Below are 18,584 nucleotides of genomic sequence, written 5' to 3' on the forward strand. Positions count from 1 at the left end.
AAGTCCCAGAAAGCGTAGAATACTCTTGTATTAATAGCGAAAAATTAGTAGTACTACTTAAGTTTGATAACTTCAAAAAGCACTCTTCTTGCCACAATATAGAGCCTGTGTCCCTTTGTGTGGTAAAGGCGTTTACGACTGCTTCCTGCCCCATTACAGAGGTTGTAAAGATCTGAGCACATTGAAATACATTGAAATACACATTGAAACAAACCCTTCTGACTGGCTGAAGTTCTATAGACCCTCTGCTTGGCTCCAAGTCCTTCATGGTCAATGCGTCTTAGGTGTGGTGCTTTGAAAACTTTCTCAGGGGCTGCGAAGATGGCACCTTTGGTAAGGACAGTAGCTATGCAAGCATTAGGACCTGGGTATGAATCCTTAGCACCCATATGAGAAGCTAGGCACGGTTACCTGTACCTTTAGTTCCAGCACTGGAAGTTGACAACAGACAGATCCAGGAGTTTTCTGGCCAGCCAGTCTAGCCAAAGAGACGAACTTCTAAGAAGTGTGGTCTTTGTCGTAAAGGAGTAAGGTTGAGAGTGATAGAGGAGGGTACCCGAGGTCCCTCTCTAAGCATTCTCTAAGCGTGTGCACATACATGTGCATGTGTGTCTACCTCCCTAGAACCAAAACAACAAACAACAAACTGCTTTTCCAGAGCCACAGTTTTTCTGTTTTTTCCTAAAGGAAGTAATTTGCACTTCAGAACATACCTCCTATGGTTCTTTTGGTATATATGTATTTTTTAAAATTTATTTATTTCATGTACATGAATACACTGTCACTGACTTCAGACACACCAGAAGAGGGCATTGGATACCATTACAGATGGTTGTGAGCCAACATGTGGTTGCGGGGAATTGAACTCAGGACCTCTGGAAGAGCAGTCAGGGCTGTTAACTGCTGAGCCATCTCTCCAGCCTCATATATATGTATTTTAAACATATTTAAAAATTTATTCTGTAAGAGGCACAGCGGTCCCCGTGCTCACAGACAGGTACTAGGAGAACCAGGAATGATAGTCAGGGTTGCCTCTTCAAAGAAGAGGTGTACAACCAGCTTTCCAACCAGGAGGCTGAGAGCAGGGGTGGTGACCTTCTTGCCCAAGACCCTTACCAGGAGCTTGTTTTTCTTAGTCCATCTACAGAACCCATCTTTAGGGAAGATGTCACATGTACTTCCCAAAGAGTTTTGACGTAGCCATGTCTTAAGCTTTACCGAGAACACGGCATTAATTATCATCAGGAAGCATTTCTCGCCAAATTGGGCTGTGCTTAAATAGTGCCTAAGATAAAGTATTTGGGGCTCAGACACTCGAAGGTTGATCCAACACCAGCTACTGAGTCCTGCTGAACAGGAAGAACCACCTACCTTCTTATCCCTTCTCTCGAACTGACACTCTGCTGGGCATAATGGTTGCAGAGACACCCCCCAGTGTTCTTGGACAATTTCACATACATGTTCAATATATTTTGATCATAACCACACCTACCTCTTTGCATTCCCCTTGGGCCACTTATTTTCGGAACATTTTATTAACAAACTCCAGTCAGACACTGTGCTGTATGCCTGGAATCAAAGCTCTTAGGAGGCAGTGTCAAGAGTATTAACTCAGGGCCAGCCAGAGCTTATAACTAAGACTCTTGTCTCCAAACACCCAGGACCGGGAGCATAGTTCAGTGCCAGAGTGCTTTCATACAATCCCCAGAACCTTGAGTTAGAAACAAACAACAAAAGGAAAACTCTAGCAAATATTAGGTGAGTTATGGAAAGCTAGTTTCTTTAAAAAATATTTCTTTTACTTTTTGAGATTATAATAAAATTGCATCATTTCCCCATTCCTCTTACTCCCTCCTAAACCCTCCCATCACCCCTCCTTGCTCTCAGATTTATGGCCTCATTAAATGTATAATATACATTAATACAACCTGCTCAGTATGTATACTGTTCCTGTGTTTTGCTTGGTTTTTGAGACAGGGTTTCTCTTTTTGGTCCTGGTTAGCCAAGAACTCACTATGTAGACCAGGCTGGCCTAGAACTCACAGACATTCTCTTACCTGTGCCTCCAAACTGCTGGGATTAAAGGTGTGTGCCCCCAATCCTGGCTTGTATTATGCTACTTGTATGTATATTTTCAGGGCTGAATATTTGATATTACATAACCGGTTGGTATGCTTCTCCCTGGGAAAGCCTATTTCTCCTGCCCACAGCATTCTATAAGTATTTAGTTGCTTATAGTTCTTTGTGTGTGTGTGGGGGGGGCACCCATATTTTCATCTAAGTATGCAGTAAAACTTTTACCCCCTTTTATTTATTTGATATATAGGTCTGAAATAGTTTTCATCATGAAGAAATGTGTTTTAGTTTTTTTTCTTTTATTTTGTCTGCTACTTAAACCACCGCCTTGCTATGGTAATGTATTTCTTTTATGTTTAATAGAAATCTTGGTTTACCCTTACTTTGGCATGGGATTACATAGGGCCCGACTGGCAGGATGGAGAAGTTCTGCAGTCCTGTTGCACAGCAGACAGGATGAGAGTCAGGGTCGGTGTTAGAGCACATGCATTCAGCTTTCAAAGTTGAATTCTTGATAGTTTAGAGTTTGGCCAGGCAGTGGTGGCACATGCCTTTGAACCCAGCCATTGGAAGGCAGAGCTAGGTAAAGCTCTTGAGTTAGAAGCCAGCTTAGCCTACAGAGCAAGTTCCAGCACAGAAAGAGCTAAAAAGAGAAACTCTGTTTAGAACCCGACCCCCAACCCCCAAAAAAAAAAAAAAAAAAAAAAAAAAAAAAAAAAAAAAAAAAAGGAGGTCAGAGGTCAGAGGTTGGAGGTGGAAGGTCAGAGGTCAGAGGTCAGAGGTTCTCCAATTGTCAGGGCTCTTGGGTTGCACATTATTTCACTATTTTTATTTTCTAATAGGAACTGACAAAGAGTTCTATTAGGAATTCACATTAAGACCATTCTGTCATATTCTTGTTAGCGTTATCATTCATGGGAAGCCACTGATTTAACTTGTGAGGTTAGTTCTGCTAGAAATAGATTATTATCCAGGAGCTCACTCCAGTGGGCTTGCTGGAGCCTGCACGGGGGGCGGGAGGAGAGTCTGCTGTATTGAGAATAAGGGTTGAGAAGCGCCCTACTGTCATGTCCTTGGCTCGCCCTGCCCCCACCTCCAACTATTATAGCCATCTTTCAAGACGACTCAGATGACCTGTGACAGAGAGGTTTCTGTGCTAGAACGTGAATAAAGTATGAGGACACTTAATTTAGGGGGTTTTAGATAAAAAAATAAATAAAAATAGAACTCTCCATACTCTTCCTTGCCAAGTGTGTCCTCTGGGAATTCGTACTCTGAATGTCACTGTCCAGTTGCGAAGTACCACCTAGCTGCACAGTGGGACTGTAACCCAAAGCCCAGGGCCGGTGAACAGAGTGGGGAGTTGGCAATGGAGAGCCCTGTAGCTTTCAGGGAGGGGGAGGACAGTGATGAGGCTCCTTGTCTGTCACACTCAGAATTTCCATGTGCCCCACTTCTGTACTTTGTCCAACTTTTAGCTGTTGTGTTCGGCCGAAGCTGGGCTGGACCACCTCCCACTTGGAGGCACTGGTATGCACAGCAGATGGTCAATGAATGGTGGTGGCACTTTGACTTTTAATCAGAAAACCAGCTTCTAGGTGCTATTTTGAGACTGCTTTTATTCTTAATTATGATTCCCTATCAAGCATAGAAACCGCTGTGCGTGCATGCATGCATGTGTGTGTGTGTGTGTGTGTGTGTGTGTGTGTGTGTGTGTGTGTGCACAGCATGGGGGTGTTAAGTACATTATTATTCTCCATTACCACGATCCACTATAGAACAGTTTTCATCGTGCAAAACCTGAAGCTCGTCATCTATTAAAGTCCATTACACAGAACGGTCTCCCTTCCCTGCTCTCGGAAACCACCTTTGACGCTTGCTACCCCATGTTACCGGACCCACAGTGCATCGCTCTTTCTGTCTGGCTCATTTCACCGAGGTTGTGCTGCTGGGATTCCTGCAGGCTGGGGCTTGCGTTCCTTCCCTTTCCAGGTAGAATGGCAATTCCCTTGTATGTGCGTGCCACACGTCACTTGTCCACCTGTCTGTCCATAGCTACCTCTGTGTTCTACTTTTAAAAAGAGATGCACAAACAGGCAGATGGATGTTTATGCAGCTGCCAGAGATGTGGTTAGCGTGCGGGTGGGCTGCGTGTCCACCGTGATCATGTGGTTGGAATCTTCGACCTCTGTGTCTTTTACCCTCCGTGTTATCTGGGCAGGGTAGTCATTGATCTTGTAGCAGCCTGTCAGTCAGTGATGAGTTATAGCCAGTCTTCCTAACGCTCATGTCCGCCTTCTGTGGCTTTTCTGGAGTGTCTGAAGCAATAGTATTTCACTATGTATGGAAACGGATCTAAAAGGATAGAGGTGTGAATGTGTATGTCCTATATATGTCATCGTGCATACATGATTTGAATATCTCTAGCTCCTTTTTATTTTGCCTCGGGGTCATGCTGTGTGTAATTTATTGTGCCTTTGGTTAAAAAAAAATATGAGATGTATCATGTGGACCGTTTCGAGCGTGCGATCCAGCTGCGTTAAGCGCACTTGCACTGTGCACTGTTACCTTGTCTGTCCTCAGGACTGTGCTTTTATCTCCCTAAATAAAAGTTGTGCATCTCCCGAGCGGTAAACCCGGTCTTTGTTTCCTCAGTTCTGCTCTCTGCCTCTGTGAATTTAACTCTTTAGGTGCCTCATGTGAGTGGAAGGATGACAGTAATTCCTTTTGTGATTCCCTTAGTCTACTTAGCGCAAAGTCTTCCTGTCTCATCCTTGTTGTAGCGTGTGGAAGGATACATACTCGGTTGTCTGTGCCGACTGTGTTTTGGTTGTCATGGACAGGTACATTGGGTGTTGTTTGCTTCCCCACTTGTCTGTTTGAATATAGGACTGCGGTGTCCAAGAGTCCATTTTCCTTTTGGGTATATGTTAGAGATTGAATTACCGAATCATGTGTTTAATTTTTTGAAGGGCTCCCACCCTGTTTTCTTGGGGAGAATAATTTTATATAAGATGGTGTCCCTTTTCTATAGTCCTTTTAAAAAGGGGTGTTGAGAATGGACTGCAGACCTTGGTGTAGTAGGCTAGGCAAGCACCCCACTACCCCCTTAGCTCTTTGTATCTCCACAGCTTTCTTAGCTTTTGTGCCCCTGCCTCTCTAATGCTGACAATGAATTGTGGGCCACGGAGGGCTCTGAGGGCTGGCGACAGGCTCCCCACCCTAACGTTCATGTTCTTTCCATTACAGATGCAGGAACCATGGAGCTGAGCTGCAGTGAAGTGCCTCTTTACGTAAGTCCCCGAGCACTGGGCTTTAGGTCCGAGTGGTCCTTCTCTAACTTGAAACCTAGTGAGTGCAGTGGGGGAGAACATTTTACTTACTAAGGAGTGGCGGCCTTTTAAAAACACTTGGAGCACTGCTAAGTGCTCTAAAATGGTCTGACTCCCTTTTCTGAAATATAGGCTTTAATTATTTTATTATTACTTCTTAAAAGCTTTGTGATTTCCAAACTCACTTGGGTGACTTTCTTGAGTCGTTTTTGGACATTTTATTTTGTGGTAATTTTCTGATAATAGTAAAAAGTGATTTTCTGTGTGTGATTTTTGGAAGTATTTCTTTGGTTTTTTTTTTTTTTTTTTTTTCGTTTTGAGGTATGCCTTGCTGATGATGGTGTTAGCTTTTCTCATAAGACAGGAATTTAGAGAACAAGGGTAAGGTATCTGTGGAGATGGCACACACACAGGGACACAGTTTTCTGCGTACCTCTGGGTTGTTCCTGAGAGCAGTTACACGCAGTCTGAACCAGTTGTCTCCTCCCTCACAAAATGCCTCAGCGCTTCCTCTCCCCATCCTTCCTAGGACACGGACCTGGGCAGAGGGTACAGATGTGAGTGTGGGTGAAACCAGGGTAAGAGCAGAATATTAAGGAGCCAGAGCAAACTTAGTCAGAAACCCCAATTAATAAACCGATGAATATGTTTATCTACTACCTATAGATCACTACTCAGTGAGGACACCCTCCCCTTCCTCTCATTGCTCACCCATTCCTGCACCACTGTATTCCCCCCAAAGAGACAAAATAATAAGATTTTGAAATAATAAAAAAGCTGCCTACTGAGTCATTCTAGGGTCTGCAGTTTTCTCTCCAGATTATGAAAACGTCCCCTGGGCCCTGGCGTAATTAAGGATTAAAAAAGAATGGTTCCAAGACTAAACTGTGAGAGATTCCCCAGCCTCATTGCTGTTGCACAACTGGCTTCTCTCTCTCTCTTGCACTGATTACACCCTGCCTCCTCTCCCCCCCCAAAAAACAGACAAACCCTCAAAACGAATTATGTTATAAAAAACACAGAATCTCGTACTTGTCGTCCTCCTGCTGTAGCTGTCTGAACGCAGACATACCGGGCAGGACAGAGTAGGAGAAGAGCTAATACACTTGACTGAAGGACAAGTTTTTCTTTTTTTAATTATTAATTAAGTAATTAGTTTGTTTACATCTGAAAGGCTGCTGTTGTTCCCCCTCCCAGTTCCTCACAGAGTCCCTTCCCCTCCCCTTCTCCTCTGAGAGGATGGGCCCCCTTGGGTATCTCCCCCCAACCCCTCAGCACATCAAGTCTCTGCCAGATTAGGTGCATCCTCTCCCACGGAGACCAGACAAGGCAGCCAGGAAGAGCGAGGTGCATGTCTGCTACATATGTGCCAGGGCCTCGTTTCCGCCCGTGTATGCTCTTCGCTCGGTGGTTCAGACTCTGAGAGTTCCCAGGGGTCTAGGTTTGTTGACTCTGTTGGTCTTCCCGTGGGGTTCCCATCTCCTTAAGGGCCTTTCATTCTCCTCCAGCTCCTCCATAAGTGTCCCTGACCTCCTTTTATTTCTTTTTTTATAAAAAGATTTATTGATTTTATGTGTTTTATATAAGTACACACTGTAGCTGTCTTCAGATACACCAGAAGAGGGCATCAGATCCCATTGCAGATGGTTGCGAGCCACCATGTGGTTGCTGGGAATTGAACTCAGGACCTCTGGAAGAGCAGCCATTGTTCTTAACCACTGAGCCATCTCTCCAGCCCCTCCTTTTATTTCTGAAACTATATCCTGGCTCACCTTGAGCTGACAGATTCTGTCCCTGCATATCTGTGTTCTTGGTCACAGTGGTTCATATTGCTGTCATATTGTTGTACGAGATAATTGATTTCACAATGAGCTGGCATAAAAAGTTGTTGTGTGAAGACAAAGACATGATTCATGATAAAAAAATCTGTGTAAATATTAATTTTAGAAGAAGTTGATGACTGTAGTTCTCTATAAGGAAATATGGCACTTGTAGTGGAATTAAAAATGTGTATTAAACATAGTATCCTCGATCAGATGAAATGCATTACGTGTATTTAACATGGCTGACTCTTCATAGCTCTACACTACATATCTATGCCGTGTCCTACCCTTCTTACTTAATATTCTATGTCAATCAAAATCACTGCAGACTGATGTAAGCCAGTCTGGCTAAGCCAGTCATCCCCAGGCAGTAAGAAGCCAGTAGCACATGTTACAGTGGAAGTCACTCTTAAACCAAGTCCCACCAAATGGGCAAAATGCATGTGGCACCGACACAGAACAGGGGCTGCAGTTTGTTCCTGTATTCTTGGGGGAGTGGCTTTTCCCTGGTCTCCTATCACCCGATGTCTGTAAATACAGCTCTCCCTGGTGATTCAAGGAAAAACTATCTGATTTGAGCACACACAGAGCTTTTCCCTGCCATCATTCCCTGCAGAATAAAGCACAGCCACTATTTCCACAGCATTCGTGTTACATTGGGTATCACACATGATCTAGAGATGATTGAATGTATCTGGGAGGATGTGTGAGGCTATACCCAGATGCTCAAATGCTTTACCATTTTATATAAAGCCCTTGAGCATCTGCAGGGGGTCTTGGACCCAGGGCATTACTGATATCAAGGGGTGAATGCTTTTATGTCCTTTTGTCCTACTTCACAGCATTTTGGTAGATGGTCTGTCTGTCTGTCTGTCTATCTATCTATCTATCTATCTATCTATCTATCTAGTGTTGTATTTTGTACATACATTGTATAAATTAAAACTAGAGTGAGCCAATCAAATCGGAAGCCCCGTGTTTAATCTTATCATGAGTTCTCAGCCCCATTGACAGTTTGATGTGTGTTCTTCCAGAGGTCTGTCTGTGTCTGTGTTGGATTTTATCACGAGTCCTCTTAGCATTGGTTTCTGCGTTGTAATGTTGGCCCAGTTGACTGTGAGGAATCGTATCTCTTAATTTTGATACTTTTTATGTAGTTTTGACAATCTTGGTTGTTTTAATTAAGATATCCTCCCCCCATCACAAATTGTGAAGACTTATAACAGATCAGGATGTTTTTTAAAATTATATGACAATTACACACACACACACACACACACACACACACACTACACAAAACCTGTGAAATAGGCATTAGTATTTTAAAAACAAACTTTAAAATTTTAGCGATTGCAACAGACATTTTAAAAAAATTAATGTATGCAACTTGCCGCAGGGAAAGTTAGATGATCTGTCTAATTTAATAATTCCGGAAGGCAAAACATCAGCAGAAATGATTCCCTGACCTCTAGTCACAGCTCAGAAATGGGCACCATGGTCAGGTGGTCCTTACAAGTAATTTCTTGGTTCCTTTGCTGGGTGCTGACTTGAGTGAGTTCCTGTGACATTCTTATAGTTAAAGTGCCCTCCATCCCTGTGTTTCTATTTTGGCATCACTATGGATAACTCTAAAAACAGTAGAGAAATGTCTTTATAAATACAGATTATCCATGGATATAAATAGATGCTTTTAAATTCCCCATTATTTTGTTTGGATCCATGAAGAAGACTTTCAGTTTTAGCCTCCTAAAAATGTTCTTCTGTTAAGTCTTCTCTTCTTTCCCTCTTTGCTTCACAAAAGAGTATCCAGGGGCTGGATTGTGTGGTCTTGTGTGTAGATAGGCGCTGAATTCTGGAAACAGGTTTCCCACTTAATTATGTTTTTGTTGTGTCTAGTTTCTCTTTTTTTCCCCCTTGCTTGCCAGCAGTTCTAGCTTGTATTATTTTTAGTTTCTTTGTAGCATTTTTTATGCTAGCCACCTTCTGCCCACAGACCCACTGAGGTAATCTTTTGTGTTTTCCTTTAAGTACAAAGAAAGGATACCCCATGTTTCCTTACTCCACTAGGAATCTATTTCAGAAGGAAATGGATGCTGCCTTTCTGTTTGCTCATCTTTAGGAAGGTGATTTTGCCCCAGTCTTAGGGATGTCCGGATATTCATGACCTTAGCTGCAGACTTGCTCTAGTCTTTGAATTCGGCAAAGCGGCAAAGCGCTGTGTTCCATTGAGAGTCTTATTGAGAAAAGAGAAACAGCCCATGGCCAGGTTGGAGGAGTAAAAGCATGGTCAGATGGGCAGCCAGGGGAGGCGTCTCATGTGCGCACTGTTGGGATACAGGCCCTGTAGATCCACTTTTCAGTCTCGAAGCGGCTTCCTGTTTCCCCAGCTTCCCGCTTCTGTGAGAGTGAAGGGCCCTGGAGCAGCAAGTCTGCAAAGCTGGGCTCTTTGTCCTCAGTCTGGACTGAGGTCCGGGCTTTGGTTCTCCTTCCCTCTCCAGTGGTTCTTGCCGTGTATTTCAAGCTAGGAGAGCAGTAAAGGTGAGGCTTCACTGCCTCAGAGAAGATGGTGTGCGGGTGTCTCTGCTGTGTGTGCTGCCTTACCTTCTATTATCTGTCTAGAGTGGCTCTCAGGGCTGTTTGGTAGTTCTGTCGTTACAGTAGGAGACTAGTAGGAGGAGAATGGGGGGAATGAGAGGGAAATGGAGACTGGATATGATGTAGATGCATTCCACACACGTATGAAAAAAATACATATGGTGATCAGAGACCACTTTACTTCTAGATTCTGAGAAAATAAGTCTTGTTATATTGCTGTAGTGCGTAATTATGTAGGCATGGAACTGAGTTGCAAATGAGGGGTCATAGTTCACATTTCCTAGATATACCTAATGTCTAGAATTTTAGCCTTGATAAATTGTGATAATAATGAAATTGGGGTTTATTGCCTTATTTTCATTTCTCAAAGTGGCACATTAAAATTTTTTTTACCTTAAGTTTATAAGAACAAAAGACTTCATTTCTGTCTTTTCTCTAATTCTGGCCGATCCATAGAGAACTTCGCAGCATCTGCAGAGGTGCGCCTGTGTCTTTGCTTGTGGAGTCTTGTCGGCTGGGTCTCTTTCTGACGTGTGGCACGACTGATGAGCTTGCAGTCAGCTTGGGAGGGTAGGACCATTTCTCTCTAGGGCAACATGCTGTACAGCTGGGTGGCTGGCCCATGACACTCTCTCATCGTCAGTTCAATCTAAGTTAACCTTCTATTCCTGTTGCATGTTATGTTTATATCATAGTGTTATTTGGAGTCTCTATCCTGCTGAGGGATGCTGGGTGTTCTGGGCTCATTGAATGCCTTAAATGAAGTGTTTATAGACCCTACCCACACCTGAGGTAGCTAAGCTAAATCTTCCTCCGTCCATCTTTCCAACAGTCTGGATCTTTAGCTTACGTTGATCTCCGGCTGAGTGTACTCTCTAGGTGTTAGCCCTCTGTTAGAGGTCTGAGGACAGGTCCCAGGCTGTATGGTTGGACTGTGAGTCCCAGGGCCATTTCCTAGCTCTGGAAAGAAGCTTCCTATTGGGGCCGTTAGTGACTCGCTGGCTTTGTTCTGGCATCACCAGGCAGACATCTCCTTCCGGACTCCCACAGAGGCCCACCAACTCCTGGTTCCTGCTGAAGGAAATCCTGTCCTAAGGCCTGCCCTTTCTCTGTCTGTAGTTCTGCATCCCCCATGGCTGGCCTCTCCTGTCCCTTAATAACCCCCGACTCCTGACTGGCCTTGTTGGCCACATCATCTGGGAATCTTTGAAAGGTCACCAGTCATCCTCCGTTTGCTGATGACGAGGTTAAAAGCTCCAACATGGAGTGACTGGCTTCGCCATGTCGACCCTACTGCCTTGAAACTGTGACTGCATTTGCAAACTCTGTGCTAATATATATGCAATTACATTATAATGTACAATATACTATACAAAATAATATAGAAACATGACATTTCTAACTAATAATTTTAATGCATAATTTAAATTTAGTTTAATAAATATAAAATATTATATGAACGTGTTGTATATAAAATATGTATAACATAAAATATTCTATAATATATAAATATATTTATATTAGTATATTTATAATATACGGACATATTATAATAAATAACATATAATATATAATATTGTGTATTATATTATATATAAATATATATTTGTATATGTATTTTTCCATAATATAGATCTGCTTAGTTAGTGGCAGATTATTCAGTGAGTTTGGGGTTTTCCCACCTTAAGTCAATGACAAATGACAGTGACTGTCCCAGTGATTGCTCAGTCACCAGAACTCCATTTTCTCAGGCACTCAAGAGTACTGATTGGGCCATTCTTGCCCTGCTGTCTTCCTCGAACTTCCTAGTATTAAAGTGATTATATTTCCTGGTCCTTAACATGTCTCACTTTTCTCTTCTTTTTGTCCTCAAGGATAGTGCTGTGTCTCTTGCCTAGACAGATTAATGGAGCTCTACAACAGACTCTAGTAAAAGGCTTGACCTACAAACCCAATAGAACTCCTCCGTTAGCTTCATCTCTACCCAAATTCCAAAGTACGCACGGCTTCTGAGCACAGTGACGCTTCTAGGCGCCCCTCTATGTCCTCACTGGCTTCTGGGGAATACCTGAGGGTGAAGAACATGGTGTCAGAGTGTTGGGCCTATGGTGTCTTTTCAAATGCGTGCGGCTGTTTCTGGCTTACAGAATGGAACCAGAAGGGGCTCCTCTTGGAGTCAACCTCTGGGCCACACCCTTGCTTTGTGCAAGTTCTCAGCGAATGTGTGAATACTGTCTGAGTCCTCACTTAGACACGGCAGGCTTGAGTGTCTTCCTATCAGTTGCCAGCCGTTGGGCATCGCTCCGGTGTTTAAGCTGGGCTTGCTCAAGTTGGCCTTCTTCAAGGAACTCTGGCTTAAGGCTGAGTTAGATTGACATTTTCCCACTCTTTCTTCTCGGGCTGCTTTTAAGTTCCTTTTTCTTAGATCTGTTTTCCTTTTCACCTGCTTCCTTTCAGAAGAGTCAAGTTCCAAAGTGATGACAGTGTAGCCACACAGCAAAGGAGACCATGGGTGACTATTTCAGTTTGCCTGGCCAGCAGCCATTTTGCCCATCCCTGCAGTGCCTGAAGAGGAGTTTCTGACTTCAGTGAGCTTTCAGGTCTTTAAGTACCAAGTGTACGTCACCTCGTTTTTCCATGTCGGCGACCCTCTCACAATTCTGGGTGACGTGCACCTTGGCATTTTAAATAATTTGAAGTAATTGACTCAGTTTTTACTGCATTTAAACACTTGTCCATGTGTGCACATTTGTGTATGGACACATGGGTCGGCTACCTCCTACCATGTGGCTCTCCCAGTTGGGACTCAGACCATCAGGCTGGTCCCCGACGGACCATCTTCCCGGCGTAGCAATTTGAATTTTAAACGTAAGTTGCCATCTGAGGGGACATTTCATGCCTGATCGTTTAAGTCACAATGGCGAGAACCTTAGTAGAAAAACCGAGATGTGATCTGGCTGAAGTGTCTCACTTAGATGTTCTGGGAAGCCAGTTCTTCTGGAAGTCTTACTCTCTCCCACCCCAGGGTGAGCATGGTGTAGAGAAGTTGTCTTAGCTCATCTTCCTCTTCATAACTTGGTACAGTCTGGCTTTGAGCCTTTTGTTTTGATTGAAGCCCATCTTAGAAAGGTCATACATTATTCTCCTTTAAGGTGTATTTCCCCTCCCTCCCCTTTAAGTCTTCATTCAGCTCCATGTACTGTAACATTAGAGAACGAGAAAAGAAAGAGGCCCAGGATCTGGCCATCCTCTAGTTTGCTTAGGAACGAGGAGACAAAAGTGAGAATCCCAGCTAGTGATACCCATGAAAGCAGCAGAGAGTGAGTGCTGTGATGGAGAATGGTGTATGCCTCTGTGTGTGTGTAAGTGCTTGTGCACATACATGTGTTACTAGATAGAGTGAGCCTCTGGGTTCGCTATAGGGGAACCGGAAGACAAAGGTCCCGGGAGAGGTCGTGAACTTCCGGTGTTAGAGGAGCAGCAAAAGATTAGTGTGGGCAGTGCTCCGTGAAGGAGAAGGCAGGAGATAGGTTCGAGGTGGGCGGGGCCAGGTCAAGATTAGCTGGAGTTATGGGGTAATACAGAAAGCGTGGGTGCAGGCTCCACAGAGGGTTTGTGTGATCTGATTTGTGACGAAAGTGCTCCATTTGGGGTCCCTGACCTCCTGCTTCTCCTACGCCAGTATCCCAGAGCCGTGTGCGGGCTATGCTTCCTGCTCTGGCTGCATGGATTTCTCCAGAGTCCTCTCTTTCCTCCTTCTAGTCAGCTCAACATTCTATTATGACTCCTCCTTGAGTACACCCACATGTGGCCTTCCTGCCCTACCCTCTGCACAGGCCGCCTCTTCTTTTCTGGAGTCTGTTTGCCATTATCCCTCGGCTATCCAGCCTTCCTTTAAAACACAGTTGGTGATTGCTTCTTTTTTAAAAATCACTTTTCAAGTTTCTCCGTAAAGTAGCCCCCTTTCCAGCTTCCGGAATTTTGTTGCCAAGCACCAGTCTCCCAAGCGTCACGTGAAAACCATCTTTTTCTGAGTCTTCCTAGATCTTCACAGTTGGCACAGCCATGGCACTCCCGGGTCTTGGGGCTGCCCCTTTCTGTCCTTAGCAATGACCGTAATCCACTTTTGGACTGTTGCTTCAGTCCCTGCAGACTTCCCATTTGCTTTGATTTTACCAGTCTTCCATTCTTCCCCTGGGTCCGGTTGCTGCCACATTCTCTCCTGTACTGATTAGACACGCCCCCTCCCTGTCTACAGGAGGCTGTCTTCTGATTAGACACGCCCCTCCCTGCCTACAGGAGGCTGTCTTCTGATTAGACACGCCCCCTCTCTGCCTACAGGAGGCTGTCTTCACTCAGCCTCCATTCTCTTTATTTCCTCGGCTTTACCCAACCCCCTCCGTTCCACTTCACCATTTCCTACGGTACCGTGCACTGTGGTTTGTTGATGGAAGGGAAGCAAACTGCCCTCTGACTTTCTAGGAGGCCATTTGAGGGATGGCTGTGTCTCTTGCTGGGAGGGTCCAGTTGGCACAGCAGCTGCGGATAGTTCGAGGTGGCTCTTGATCATCCAGTTGGGACGGCAGAAAGCCCACACACTAGAAGTCCTAGCCATACTCTGTTTTCTGTTTCTCTCTTATATTTTTGGTTGTGAGCCTAGCCTTTAACGGCTGAGCCATCTCTCCAGCCCTCTGTTTCTCTCAAATGCCAGGTTTCATTCTATCCCTGGACCTTGGCGCGGCTGCTTCCTTTCTGGGCTCCTGCTTCCTCTCTCTGCTTTTGTGTAACTTAAGTTCATCCCATGCAGGCTTCAGTTAAAGGGCCATACCTTCAGTGAAGTCCCGTACACATACTGTAGGCTTTACATTTCGAAGGAGTTTACTCTTGCTATCAATCAGTTCATTTAATTTCTCACTCATTGAATGTAAAAGCATCCAGAACATCAGAAGTTAAAACGATTTTGTACACAGATTTCCCACTACGGGGTCATTGCTCAGCACTTAAGTAACACATGGTTCCAATTTAAACCCATCCCACGTGTAGTGACTGAAGATCATCCTGGGGGCAGAGTACACTTTACATTTTTCAATAATAATTAATTAATTAATATTATTTGTGTGTGCTTGTGCCACAGCATATGAGTAGAGATCAGAGGAAATCTTGCTGGAGTCTCTTCCTCTCAGTTCCATGTGGATTCTGGGAATTGAGTTCACCTTACGATAACATCCTCATCCATTGTGTTGGCTCTAGGGCACTCCTTTATTGTGCTGCTTTGTCATTCTCTCCTTGGGTTTCCCCAGTAGGTATGTGACCGCCACTGCTTGGGACAACAGACAGTCATTGTGTTGATTTATTTACTTTTGTATTCACAGTGAGACTTGGGAGAGTCAGTCAAGAGGGGCCTGTAATCATCTTGGGAGAAACATGTCCCAGAGTTTTGAGATATTACTCAATTTCTGGGCACTGTGTGGGTATAAATTTTGTGGTGTAGACAGAACCTTGTTGGGGGCTAGAATTCAAAGGAGAGGATGTCCGTTAAGTGGGAGATCTTGAGGAACTCCCCTTCTCCAACAGATTATTACAGAATCCTCAGACTCAAGGAGCAGTCCTCATGAGCCACGTCATGTGCACTTGAAGAAAAGGTTTTTCAAAATGTGTGTGAGCATGTGCATGCACGTGTGTGTGTGTGTGTGTGTGTGTGTGTGTGTGTGTGTGTGTGTATGTGACATGTGGGTACCTGCAGAGTTCAGAAGAGGGTGTCAGATCCCCTGGGGCTGGAGTTTCAGACAGTTGTAAACAGCTCAATGTGGATGCAAGGAAGCAAATGCCAGGTCCTCTGGAAGAGCAGAGGCATTAACCTTCCTCTAGCCCACATGAACACTTTATACAATGGCAGCTCTTAGCATTCTTCAGTGATGTTTCCCAATATTCATGGCTATTTTGATCTACAACGCTGCAAAACTTTGAGCCACTATCTTGCCAGTTTAGGGCATTGCATGGTGTCTCACAATGTCTTCTCATTAGCTGGTTCCCTAGAACCTCACATAACTGATAGTTGTCAGCGATGCTGGGTGGCTAGTCATGACATTGGTGCTTCCGTTAATTGGCTGCATAGACTTATGTGCTGGGTAGTGAATTACAGGTGGGGAAAGATGATGAAGCCCAAGTTTGTGTTTCTTGAAGGGCTGTCTTTTAGAAAAGGAGAACAAACTTATAAATACAAAACTAGATAAAAAAAATGAGCGTTTATAATGAGAACTTAGAAATTATAAAAGCTGGTAAATTCCATAGGTTAAAAATTCCTAATTCAATTGCTTCTTGTCTAGGTCTTGACATGCCCTCAGACATTCCAGGGCCACTTGGCAGGAAGAGGAGTGTCTCAGGGGAAGCGCATGGAGAGAAAGCAAACACTGCTAATTGCAGTTGAAATGTCGACTCCCACTCTGTCCCCGCCACCCTTACTACCTCAGAGAGTAATTTTTATTTATTTTTCTCTGCAATGTAATTCACATTAAACACTCTGAACATGTCTTTGGCTGGCATTCTGTGACTACTTCAGCCTTGTGCAGGTCAATCTTGATTGAAGTTGTTTCTAGTTATAGATATATTGCTCAGGGTTCCTTCCAGGGTATGGAAGATACCTTATGAACCAGAGCCCCAAGGTTTCATTCTTGTGGTTGGTGTCTGCCTCTTGGGGACTCTAGCTTTACAGACAAAGGGAAAATGGGATGCCTTGCCCTTGAGACTTCACAATCAGGGAATCCATTACTGAGAGTGTTAGTCATGGTCCTGTGACTCAGGGCTGGGCAGGTACACACCAACCTTCCTTCAGGCAGTCCTTCTCAGGAGAGCTTGTATAGGGCTGGCTTTAGCGCTCTGAGTGCAGTTAACCAGTGAACATTAGGAAAAGTTTCCAAAGAGATGATGAGGCCAAGGGATGGAGCATGTGTTAACCTCGCCAGAGGGCTGGAGGGGAGCAAGGATCAAAGGCTGAAACAAGCCATTGCACCTCTGGGTGTCACAGGGTGAAGTGACCTTGGAGCAGGTTGTCTACAACTGTAAATGACACCTCCCATACCACATTCTGTGATGTTCCATGGATTCTTCGAATTCTTGACTTAATTTTGCAAACTTTGTTCTTTTTTAAGTGTAGAGGATAAGGACAGTAGCTGGTGGAGATATGGGTGTGTGTGTGTGTGTGTGTGTGTGTGTGTGTGTGTGTGTGTGTGCAGAATTGGCAGCCACAGTTTCTTTTCCAGAGGTAAGGGTAGGGGTGGAGGGAGAGGGAGAAGGAAAGAGAGAGAACAGGAGAGGAAGGGGAGAGGGACAGGGAGAAGAAGGAAAAGGAATGGGAGAGAGGAATAGGGGAGTCAGAGGGCATTAAGAATGACATGTTTGGGGCAGGGTGGGAGTCAGGGAGGGAGAGGGATTCAGGACCAGCTGCATGTAGAAACCAGTCAAAGATTGAAAGTTTTCTCCTCCAAGACACCAGACTCCCATGTCAGTGTGGGATTGGAAGGGACAGGATTGTGGGAGCAGCCCATGGAGGACCCAGTCTCTGTGGGTGACCTGGGTGTGGAAAATGCAGAGCCGAGGGTGAGGTGATGGCAGGGGCTTTGACACAGAGTCCATCGGAGTGTCCAACACAGTCACTTATCATTTAGGATCCATCTGTTCTGACTGAAAACAAATTTCTAGGATTGGGAAGCACGACTTCGTGTATTCTCCTGAGAACAAATAACATAAAGGCCGCAGGGGATAGACGGAGGTGATTCCTGAAGAATTCATATTCAGCAGAGATTTTGAAGAGATGATATAATAAAGCTTGTATAGATTTTAAATATACTTGAATATTTGTAGGTTAGTTAAGGGAATGTGTATCAAGGAGAGTCCATTAACTTTTACCACTTCTACTCACTATAAGATAGTGTGTGGGAAGGATGATACATGCTGTGGTAAGTGACGGAAAATGTTTTGCATAAATTGGAGTAAACTCACCCAAGGATGGGTAAGATTAATGCCAGTTGAGTGACTTTTTGGTGGGAAGTTTAAAACCTTGTTTGATGTCGAGAAGTAGTCTCTTTCTACCTTGACTTGTGACTTCATGGCTCTTGGCCTCCTTGTACGAAATCTTCATAAGATAATCAAGGTGTCTGAGAGGAGCGACTTATGCTTAGGATCACTGTGCATCAGGAAAGCATTGTGGGATAGAACCCAGCAGTGAACAGGTGTGATAATATACAAAGCTGTGTGCTTGACTTCAGGCTTGTAGGCAGGTTGATTTCTACCCAGAGCACCCTATGTCTTTATATTGAATTGTTAAAGTTGTTTGAACATAGATGGGAAATAGTTAAACACACTCTATTGTAGAAGATATGGTGTCAAAAGCCCCTCCCTAGAGAGGAGGGGAAACCTTGGGGTGGCAGATAAAACTAGTACTCATGGGTAAGAGTGAGCTGGCAGGTGGCCAGTGAGTCTCCATGTTTCCAGTGGAGGTTGAAGTGAGAGGAACTGGGAAATAGCCACTGAATTACATGTAGTCCCGTGTTAATGGGAGGCCACTGGGTTACATGCGGTTCTGTGTTAATGAATGAGAGGCCACTGGATGGCATGCAGTCCTGTGTCAATGATTGGGAAGCCATTGGATTACATGCAGTCCTGTGTTAATGAATGGGAAGCCATTGGATTACATGCAGTCCTGTGTCAATGAATGGGAAGTCACTGGATTACATGCAGTGCTGTGTTAATGAATGGGAAG

General features: G+C 44.3%; 1 protein-coding gene and 1 long non-coding RNA gene across 2 annotated transcripts in view; both read left to right on the plus strand.

Moving 5' to 3' along the window:
* The window catches only part of Arhgef28 (Rho guanine nucleotide exchange factor 28), a 295,945-nt gene that overhangs the window by 54,113 nt on the left and 223,248 nt on the right, over positions 1–18,584 (plus strand). The window contains exon 2 of the mRNA XM_032898997.1: positions 5,326–5,369. Coding sequence (XP_032754888.1) covers positions 5,326–5,369 — 44 coding nt within the window. The remainder of the gene's footprint in view (positions 1–5,325; positions 5,370–18,584) is intronic.
* On the plus strand, positions 12,141–16,356 carry LOC116897262. The gene is made up of 2 exons (XR_004387407.1): positions 12,141–12,443; positions 16,153–16,356. It is a non-coding gene; the product is annotated as an uncharacterized LOC116897262 (long non-coding RNA).

The sequence above is a fragment of the Rattus rattus genome, chromosome 3, assembly GCF_011064425.1.
Source record: "Rattus rattus isolate New Zealand chromosome 3, Rrattus_CSIRO_v1, whole genome shotgun sequence".
Taxonomy (NCBI): Eukaryota; Metazoa; Chordata; class Mammalia; order Rodentia; family Muridae; genus Rattus; species Rattus rattus.